Genomic DNA, 11,068 nt, shown 5'->3' with positions numbered 1-11,068 from the left:
AATAGACAGACCAATGGGCGGACAGACAGACAAACAAACAAGACAGAGGGGCCACCACTGTAGCTACTTAATGGATTTTTAATTAACTTCCAGGTGCCACATTTTTGTTCCCTCACCCCAGTCTCTCGATAAGGAGCCTTCCAGCTCCGGCGATGACGCCGCTGATACTACATCAAAGCGTCACCTATTTACATAATAATATAAAAGTTGAATCTAAAATCCATTAGTCGACACCAACGGCAAGGTCTTTGATGCATTGCTATCAAATGCAGCCGGAGGGAAAGCACAATGCCACGGCTGTCTGTCACACGAACGTGCCCGCGCACAAGCACACACCTAATCTCTCCCCTTCGTCATTCTGGCACTATATAAACAAACATGCACACGCGCGCACACACACACACACACACACACACACACGCACATGCACACACACATGCACGCGCACACACACACACACACACACACGTAGGCACAGATGCAAACACACACACACACACACACAGACACATTTATCAAGGAAAGGTCCTGAGGATGGCTGCACAGCTGGACTCCTGCAGCGAGGCAGCACTCTGACGTGGGAGCAGTGGGGACACACAGTGCAGCAGCACCACACTTATACCCGGCTGCAGAGACTTTCCACTATTACTCCACTACAATTTCAAAGCAAATATCTCAACTACTTCTCGTCTTCAGCTTTCTGCTGCGTTTCTAACAGTCGCTAGATCTGTCAAACTGCTGATTTAGGATTTCTCACTGATGATTCCTTAGGTCCACTTCCTTGAAAATGACACTATGATGTCATTACTTTTTGGAAAACGTTCTATTATAGGTTCACGGTACTTTTACTTGCTAGAAATGCCAACGTGTTATCAATGAATCATTTTGTCAGGGTGTTTGTACGTTGACTGAAGTAGAAAGGTACTTTTCCACCACTGAATAATCACCAACAAACCAAACAATGGTGTCTTATTAGAGATACATAACCACAAAAAGCGTGGAATTGCTGGGTTTGTTTTCTTTCTCGGGTACACCTTCACCATGTTGACATTATCAACGCAGTTTGAGCACATTTTTCATTCTTCTAATCAATCACATCATTGAGGTTTTATAAAAGTCAGCTTTGCAACCGTAGTTAAAAAAAAAAAAAAAAAGCCTTGTTGGCCTGCCAACACGGAGCGAGCGAGCGAGAGAGACTCATTAATGATTACACTTTCAAAAGGGCCACAAATGCCACCGTGCATCTGCTCACAAATCCCGTGAAGGGCGGACAGCAGAGGGAGAGGGTTTGTTTTTTTTAATATGCACCCCCGCCGCCTCGTTTCCCCCCTTCATCTCCACGCCGCGGCTGCCAAAATGGGGTGGCTGGAGAAGTGAATGTGCAAAGAGGGCCGAAGGTAGTTTAGAGGGCCACTCAATTTCCAGAGTCTAGGCAGAGAGAGAGAGAGAGACACAGAGAGAGAGAGAGGGGGGGGGGGTATTCAACTCCAATCTGCCCGATTGATTACCTCTCCATCTCATCCGCGGCTCCTCTCTCTCGCTCTCTCACTCTCTCTCTCCGACTCCTAAGCTTCTGAGCAGGTTTAATGGCAGGGGGCGGGGGGTGGAGGTGGGCGCCATATAATTACCCTTACTCGCAGAAGGGGGAAACCCGCCATTGACCCAGTCCCTCAACTGATGGAGCCGGGGCCATGGCTACCTGTGTGTGTGTCTGCACGCAGTGGCGGCCCCAGAAATGTTTCATAGGGGTGAAAATAGGGGTTTCAGCGGGCCTGACTGTGAGCGTCTCCCTGTTATGCCCGGTGCCTTTTATGTCTCATTCGATAAGGAAACGAAAATAAAGGAATTATTGTCATTATTTCTAATACTTATTGTTATCATTTGTTTGAGTGGAAAAAACATTTCTGCATTCCAGAAATGGGGGGTGGGACTGGGGGGCTTAGTTGGGGGCAGAGCGATTGTGTGAAGGTGGCCGTGGCCCCCCCTTGGGAGTGCGCTCCATGTGTGCCTGTGTATGTAAGTAAGTAAAATCCTTTTTAAAGCACTTTTTAAAACAAACGGTTACTACAGTAGGTGCTTTGCATGCATAAAAGAAAAACACACTTGAAGAAAATGAAAAAACCCAACAGAGTGGGCATAGAAACAAAACTTAGTAAAAGCCCATGAAGTAAAGAAATCAATGAAATATTAAAACAAAACACTTAAATGAAGAGGACAAAATCAATAAAGATAAAGCTTTAAAAAAATGCTAGTCTATAAAATGTGCATTATATGGTTTAAAAGGACCACATACCCCATTAAGAACCATAATTAATAGTGATCTCATAATCTCATAATTCATCTCATAATTGAGTCAATCATAATCAAAAAAGGCCAATTTAATGCTGTTGTAACATCTTAAAAATATTATATGCATCTCCTAGATTTACTCTGATGATTCAAACATGTAGTGCTGTTTTAAATCCACATAATCTCACTTCATCTTGTTTTTTATGAAGCTTTTTCTAGATGTCTCAACAGCACCTATGCCTGTGTGTTCATTCAAGAGCGAGGAGAGTCACAGAGAGTCGGGGGACACCGTGTGAAAAAACAAGAGAAAAGGAGCAGACTCGGGAGCTCGGCAGGAGGATGAGAGGAAAGGTGGGCGTCGCCGTGAAATGACAGCTCTGCAATCCGGATTCGAGCCGTTTTTCCGCACATAAATCGGGGGTCGGGGGAAACCTCACAGTGTCCCCCGCCACCGACAAACGCGCGCGCCGATGGAATGTGTTCCTTTCATCTTGTAATTTTTTCGGGGTGTTTTTTCTTTGCCTTGTAGGAGATAAAGAAGCTTTCATTATGGTAGCGATATGGCAAGATGTAAGGAAAGGAGCTCATTGGCTAAAAAAACGATACCGTGATACATCCCCCTCCCCCCACCCCCACCACAGCGCCGTGGGGGTGGCTATCAGTGGGCAGACAGACAGGTGATGATAAAGCGAGTGGGAGGCCGGTTGCCACGGGGACGGAGACCTTTTTTTTTTTTTTTTTTTTTTTTTTTTTAAGCCTATCGATCTGGATCCTTATGCAAAGGGTAATTAAATGAGTGCTCGACTGTGCCGTCGCCCCCGGTGCAGGGCACAGATTGTTGCTGGGGGTAGAACAAAAGCTTCTTTGCTTGTTTTCAACATTCTACAAAGCTGTGCAAAGCACCCCCCACCCCCTCCCAAAATAAGAAAAAAAAAGAAAAAAGAAGAGGGGGGCGTCCCTTGTTGCCCCCGGCTCTGACGTTTTCTCCCGTATCGGTCGATACTCACCATTAGAATTCCACAAAGGCTTTCGCTCGGAATGCAAAAACGCGAGCCTCGCCCTCCAGATAAGAGGCAGAGAGGAGACACCGAGGCTGCGGATACTGCGCACTGTATTTCGGTGAAGAGGAAGGGATTTCCACGGAAAATGGAATTCCCTTTCCTCGTCTGAGAGGGTGATATCACATATCACAATGTGATGTGAAAGACCACTCAATCACAACACGCACTCGGATGAAACGCCTCCTCACGGACAGGCGGACGGCCCGAGCCGGGTACCAGTCTGTCTGTCTGTCTGTGTGTCTGTGTCTGTGTCTGTGTCTGTGTCTGTGTGTGTGTGTGTGTGTGTGTGTGTGTGTGTGTGTGTGTGTGTGTGTGTGTGTGTGTGTGTGTGTGTGTGTGTGTGTGTGTGCGTGCGTGCGTGCGTGCGTGCGTGCGTGCGTGTGTGTGTGTGTCTCACTGTTGTAGTCAAGACCATCTTAACCGAGACCGAGACAAGACCAGGACCAGATCAGCACGAGCCCCGCCCTGCGTGACACACTAATGATGAAAATGTGGATCATGCAAACCGTAGGCACTCCTCAAATTGATCTGAAAGCTCCACCTTCCCATGAAAACACCCACAGAAAATACATTTATTTCACCCTTTATTCCCCTCTTTGATAGCCATATACTTTATATTATGTATGTGTGTGTAAGTGTACCATCAGAAATGTCTTGATAAAATAACCATGGGAATTCTCCTTTGTTTTCTTTGAGCAAACACACCCCAAGGAACATTTTTTGGTCGTGAAAGCCCAAATTGGATGGACCTCTTGCACATTGTAATGTAACTACTCCATCATATGCACTGATCTTAATTATCGCCTTAATGAGTTTGCCGACCGGATTGTAAACATGTAGTTAATTATTGAAAAGGAGAATTAGGCTTCTTGTGTGTTTTTAGCCCATACAGTCGGTAAACAGCGGTTCATACTTGAAACCACGCCTGTTCCTGACCGATCAGCGCTTTGGCATCTAAGAATCATTCAACCTTATTTATTATTTGTAATTCTTTTTTATTGACACCTTTGCTATTAGGCTTATGAAGACAGGCCACAATGTTTATTTTCAACGAAAATAAACAAGGCAACTTTGAGGGGGAGCCTGTCTTTATTCCCACGTCTTACCGAGCCTTTGTATTGGTTTTAAGTGGAATTATGGATGAATTAAACCTATGCAAAAAAAAAAAAAAAAACTCTAAAATAACAAAACATGTGAATGACTTGACTCAAATCATGTGAATCTGCTGAATCAGCCGCCATCCAGATCCCGATCTTTCTTGTTCATCGCGTTTCAGTCTTTTGCGACAGGTTTATCGCGCGTGCTCATATCGCGATGACGATGAAAATACCACATTTTTATCATTTTTTCTTTTATCATTTTTGTTGACGGTAACAAAAAATTTCAAATCAGAAATTAGTCCAATCACAGTAGTGATGTGAACAAATTAATCAGACAATGCACAGGCAATTTAGTGATATCCCCGCAGTTGTGGTCTTGACCAGTCTTGAAATAAAATCAAGTCCTCTTTAGGCCAATCCCAATTGCTCCCCCCCCCTTGGCCCAAGCCCTCGTTTTGGAGTGCCCTCGACCGGGTAGTGGCCCTCCAGAGCGAAGCCACAAGGGGTAGGGGTTAAAATCTTTACCTGGGAAACGGGACACCGCTCGTTACGTCATCAGTAACCCCCCCCTCCCGCACATACAGTACGTCACACGCGCCGCGCTCCGTTTGTTTTGCTGCAGGAATATTTTGCAAGCTTCATACACGGGACATGGAAATAAAACTGCGCCGTCCCTCACAAATCCTTCTTTACACAAAGTTCTATTGACATTTGTGAAGAGCGATTTTTCTGAAATGTCGGTTAAATAACGATCCGCCGCTAAACTAAGATATTAAGACGATTACATTTTTTTTTTTTTTTTTTGCCTGATTATTTGCGAAAAGATTTAGGCTTCTTCCCCACCGCACCGATAACCATGTTCTGTTTACACGGCCTCGATTCACAATGCATTTCTGGGAACTGAATCCTGCTACGGAGTCTACATCTGAAAACGCTGCGTTTCGAGGGCCATTTGGAGGGCTGGATGACCACTGCCCCTCGAACCCCAAAAGAAATAGGACGCCCAACCCTACGGGGAGGGCTCGCGCAAAATGGAGGGGTTGGGCCGAGCAGGGGCCGAGCGGGGGAAGAATTGGGCCCTTAGTCCGAGACCAAGACAAGGCCGGGTAAAAGATCCGAGATGAGTCCGAGATGAGACCCAGACCTTCTGTCTCGAGACCAAGGCCGCGTGCGTGTGTGTGCATGCATGTGTGTGTGTGTGTGCGCGCGTGCGTGGGCGTCTGTACCTGCAATATCACCCAGTGACCTTCCTTGGCCGCCAGGTCCAGAGCTTGCTCAGCCACAATTTCCTGACCCTGACCCAGCGAAACATTGTGGAAGTTCCTGTTGTCAAACGTGAACCCGATCGTCCTTCCTGAGGGGGAGGCAGGAAAACAAACAAACATATAGATGAATAAATGAATCTAAATTATAGAAATGTGAAGATATTCATGAAAAATAAATGAATAAAGGAAACAACCCCTCTAAGAAACATTAGACATGCAAGAAGACCTTTTTGCAAATGTATGCCATTAATATACATTTCAAATAGTAAGTTAAAAAAATGAACTGGAAGTTAGACCTTGACCTTCGCAATAGCACCAACATTTTTGGCATTTGCCTGCAAGTCACAATTGGACAAAAACAAAAAATTACGTAATTAAGCATGAAGCCCAAAACAAGTGCAATTGTGAGTAATAACTTGAGTAAATGAGCCTTGATAATAAAGCCTTTGGGTGATGTCACATAATTACATCCAAACCAACCATCAAAACGATGTTCTCCCTTGCTGACTTAGAGATGAATGGTGTCATATCTCGCTCTGACTGCGCTAAATTGAAATAACATCAAAAAAGAACTGTCTGCTGCAGCACATTTCAAGCACATTTCAAAATTCCTCAGATTACTGAGGGCCACATTCAAGCATATTGGTGACTTAAAAAACCACAAAAGCAATTCATCGATTTTAGCTTCCAAATGCATGTTGTCTGATAGAAATACAGCAAACACCATACATTCAAAACAAAAAGTGCTGTAGCAGTGAAACAGCAGTCAGTCAGTCAGTCAGTATCAAAGGCTTCCACGTCGGTAATCTGTGATGGAGTACACCCCACTAGTGACCTACTCGACCCTGCTTACTAATACACACATCGGATTCCTGCAGGGAATGATGATGCTTCATGAGTACTGTACATTATTTTCTTGAGAATGATGCTTTCTTTCTTGACTTCAGCATGTTGACTTCAACAGGTCATGTTAGGACATTCATTATGAATTAACTCTTGCACAGCACTTGGAGAGAGGTTCATGATCACGTAGGTCTTGCTGTGGGGGCCAGGGACAGCATCAATGTTACACGCCGACAGGCAGGCTTCTTTGTGTTGGGTTCCCTTCATCGATTTTTAAGACTTAGATATTACATTTTTGGTAAAATGTTATCAATAGGGGTTTGCAGACTTTCTAGCACCACTGTAACTTACAAAATAATAATAAAAATAAAAGAATCCTAAATCTGTAAGTCATATGAATACTACCTATCTCTCGCAATTTACATAATATATATTATCAATCTAATGAGAACTCAGATCTAGGCACAACACCACTGTCAGTAAAACCAACACCCACAGCTGTGAGTAATACAAATATAAGCTTCTGGTGCTGATTGAAAACTTCATTTCCACTCCGAGTAAAGGTGTTGATAATCAATGTTCACACCCCTCGCGGGGAACCTTTGCGCATGAACATCCTGTCCTCGTGCTCTGAGACAGGTCAACAGGTTTAACGCAAAGGACCAGGGGGGGGCGGGTCCGTCTATACAGACGAACTCTGGGGTCTGTGAAATCAAACGTAGTGGTGTGTGGAGCGGCAGCATTCCATTTGTGTGGTACAGTGAAGTCAAGGTGTAATTATTTCGGGTGGATACAAATGAGCGTCTCCCGAGCGAAAGCAAACCATTAAGGGTCCCTAAGTGAAATGGATGAATGAATGAAAAAAAAAAACCACACACAGTGGAATGCAGAGCTATGTGTGCACCCAAATACAAGAAGGAAGATACCGGCCTCTGTAAATCACAAGATGCTCGGATGTAAAAGTATTTCTGTGTTCCTTTGAAAAAACTAAACGATTTCCCTTTGTTGTAGGAAACTGATACAATCCCTGCAATCTGAATATTTCATAGAGCCTACATCAAATACCCGCCGAGTGAAATACTTGGCGGCGGATACAGAAGCGCCACGCTGTGATGCCGTCCCGTTCCAGGTCGGTACAAAAGCTTGGGTTTGCAGCATAATTATGGTTTAAAAAAAATAAAAAATAAAAATTACAACCCAGCGTCCCACAGCGACGCAACGTTATTCATACAGGAATGTAAAGTAACTCTACAACCAATGACATTTACTTTCTCCTCTCACTAATACACCACCGGTGGCATCTCATATATTGGTGACCTTTAATATAATCCCTTCAATCTCCGCGCTAGAGCCTGTTGTACACCGCCAACAAACGGCTGATATGGCGGCGGATCGTTGTGTCGGGGGGCGGGTGGCGGGGTGGTGGTGTCGTGGGGGAGGACTGCGACGGCGTCTGATAATCCCAGACGGAAGCAAGCGCCCCCGTATACCATCCACGCAGGTAAACACGCGCTCGTCTTCAGGGGCGCTCTTTCTCTGGAAAACCCCCCGGATGTGATGCAGACGTACACGCGGACGACGGATACGCGAAGAGAGAGGGGGATAAGAGAGTCTCCGGCAGAATTTCCCTTTGCCGGCTTATCAAATACATATTTAAAGAGGACGGCCTTTACCGTGCTTCTCGACATCCTTCAAAGGGTCAACGCCGGGGGACAGGATGAAGAACATGGGGGTAGCGGGCCCGGACTCTTCAAAGGAGACGGCGAAGTCCAGGGATCTGACAACCACGTACTTGCTGCCCAGCTTCTCCTCCACGTAGTCTCTGCGAGCGGACCCAAAAAAAAAAAAAAAAGGGTGACACAACGCTCCACGATAATTTTCGTCACTGTCTCGGGAAAAGGAGAGCTGAGCCACTTTCGGTTTCGTCTTCAGGGTGTCGGAGATAGGGGGCTGGATTCGATGGACTCATCTAATAAAAACTTGGGGCTTGAGACGTGATTGATTTTTCTGCTTTTTTTCCCCACCTCTCCTTATGAAAGATTTATGCTAGTTTGCCAGTTACAGGAGTGTAGATATAACTTCTTACAAAATTGGGATTTATATATTTACATGTTACATTGTGATGCTGTTATTAGAAACAAGCAAAAAAAAAAACCTTTTGGGGAGTTATGGATAGTGTACTATATCCATACCTCTCAACATCGGGATTTTTGAAAATAAGGGAAATTTCCCGTCCCGGTGGCACAGCGTTGGTGGGGGTCCCCGTGATTGAGAAAGTGTCCCCGTTAAGTGCTTTGTTTCATTGAATTACAATAAATACATCTAAAATAAAAACACACTGTTATTATTGGTTTTGTTTGGAGAAACGGGGAGTGGGGGGCGCAAGGCGATCAGCGCGGCGGAGATCGGTGTGGGCAACCTTTTTTTTATTTTTTACTTTCCTATTTAGAAAGGTTAAAAATACGGGATATTTACGTGGAGGGGGGGAAAACGGAGAATGGCGGGAAAAAAAGATCAAATACGGGAGAATCCCAGGAAACACAGGAAGGGGGTCGACAGCTACGACTATATCACCCTGCAGTGCCACCTTATTCTCATCTGATCGAATTAATTAAATTGCTTCTACATTCGAGGGATAGGGGATGAGGCGGGACGGCCAGTTCAGACTCTGAGGTTGAGGCGTTTGAGCAACCTGCGCCGTTGCCAACCAAGCGGTTCAGGTCATTATGGGTTTTTTACATTGCATTGCATTTAGCATTTGTACGTCGCTTTTATCCAAAGCGACGTACAAAGGTACGTCGGGGTCCGAGCAACCTTTTCCGACCTCCTCACCTGATGGCGTACGTCATGCGGTCGGGCCTCAGCGCCCTCATCATGCACAGCCTCTGGAGGGACGTTTTGTTCTTCCACTCCTGCGGGAACTTCTCTTTCTCCGGACACTCGCACTCCACAAACTTCTTCCAGCGCTTGGCCGAGCCCTCGATGTCTCTGTCCAGGTTCCGGAACTGGTCCATGGAGCACAGGGACTGCAGCACCGGGGGAGCAGGCGCAAGGGGGAAAGAAATGGAGAACGTACCGTATTTGAGACGCCGGGTACCGAGCCGTTTGGTCTTTTTTTTTTTTTTTTTGTTCCCCCCTTTCCTTCTGTAATGAACAGCGAAAGGGAACTCACATTGTTTACCGCCCGAATAAATGCCACATCGGGAAGAAAAGTTAGAGGACAAGAGACAAACAAAAAAAAAAAACAGTCACAAAGAAAGAGACGGGGAGAGGCTTATCTCTCCTCATGCCTATATAAATAATATTTATTCAAAGAGAAATGCTGAGCAAACACGATCCTTTTCGCGGCGGTGGTAGGGGGTATGGAATATGCATTCGCTTGCAAAACCTGAAGGGTCTCGTCGCGGGGGCCCTCCCCCCGACAGACGTCTTATCTCATCTCCGGGGGAGGGGGTGCACGGTGAAACGTGCGGGCGGCGCGGCGCGCCCGGGACCACACATGCACCGCAAGCAACTCCGAAATGAAACTTGGAAGAATCCCAGAGGACTGACTGATTTTACGGGACTTTTGTAACAAAAAAGAGACCGAAAAGACGTAAGAACGGAGAACGAGAGAGAAAGGACGTTCAAATATGTCAAATATTAAAGCGGTTGAGTTCAGAATGGGCTCGCGTCAAGTGACTCCGGTTGATGACTTCAGGCGGTCGGCGCACCCCGCTTTGGGGGAGGGTGCTCGCGGGACCCTCCGATACCACCGAGAGGAGGGCCGGGCAATCAGAGGATCTCACCCTCCCTTTTAATCTCTCCCCCCCTCAGCCGATTGGGCTTCTTCTTTTCTGCCGATAAGAAAAGAAGAAAAAAAATCGAGTGACAGAATTGAGTTCGCCGAGGCCCTCGACGTGTCGTTTTAAGCTGGGAGCGGTGAAGGTAAAAAAAAAAGAAACAAAAAAAAAAAAAAACACTTCTCCGAGACCCTGCAAAGGGCTTCCGGATGAGTAAATATTCCGAGTGGGGGGGCGAAGGATTGCAAAATTCATGAGAAAAAACAAGTTGCCGTCAGGGCTTAGTCGGCCGGCTGCTGAGGGGATCTGACAAGAGGGTGAACCTACGCTGCTTCGCATCCGTAAGGGACGCCTTGGCAGAACGTACCGGGAAAAATTAGAAAAAAACAATCCTCGGTGATGCTCCGTTTGTGTTTCCCCCCCCCCAGCTTTAACGGTCCGCCATGGCGGGGAGACTGCAAACATCCCGCTCTGCCACACCCAGACAAGGAGGGAAACCTGCCGAGCGCCGAAAAGAGCTGTAGGGGGAATCGAGCGTTTCGTTCAAGGCTCCCTCGTACGAGCCCGGCCGGTGGGAAACCCTGCTTTAAAAGGAGGAAGCGAGAACCGTTTTAAGTCCGAACAGTGAGATGGATATTAATCCAAAATTAAAGTTTTCACCCTCAGCGCACATCCAGGATGGGATGTAAAAGCAAACCCTCTCATGCAATGAGGAAAAGAGCTTGTCT

The 11,068-nt window shown here is 46.1% G+C and overlaps 1 protein-coding gene across 1 annotated transcript in view; it reads right to left on the bottom strand.

The window, feature by feature from the left end:
• Positions 1–11,068, bottom strand: part of dnah9 (dynein, axonemal, heavy chain 9) — a gene marked incomplete at both ends in the record, with an annotated part of 94,962 nt that overhangs the window by 14,146 nt on the left and 69,748 nt on the right. The window contains 3 exons of the mRNA XM_080020903.1: positions 5,677–5,804; positions 8,232–8,380; positions 9,391–9,584. Of these exons, the coding sequence (XP_079877029.1) occupies positions 5,677–5,804; positions 8,232–8,380; positions 9,391–9,584 (471 nt within the window). The remainder of the gene's footprint in view (positions 1–5,676; positions 5,805–8,231; positions 8,381–9,390; positions 9,585–11,068) is intronic.

The sequence above is a fragment of the Zeus faber genome (assembly GCF_960531495.2).
Source record: "Zeus faber genome assembly, chromosome: 20".
NCBI lineage: Eukaryota > Metazoa > Chordata > Actinopteri > Zeiformes > Zeidae > Zeus > Zeus faber.
The sequence above is the reverse complement of the archived record's forward strand: the minus strand, read 5'-3'. Positions and strand labels throughout refer to the sequence as shown.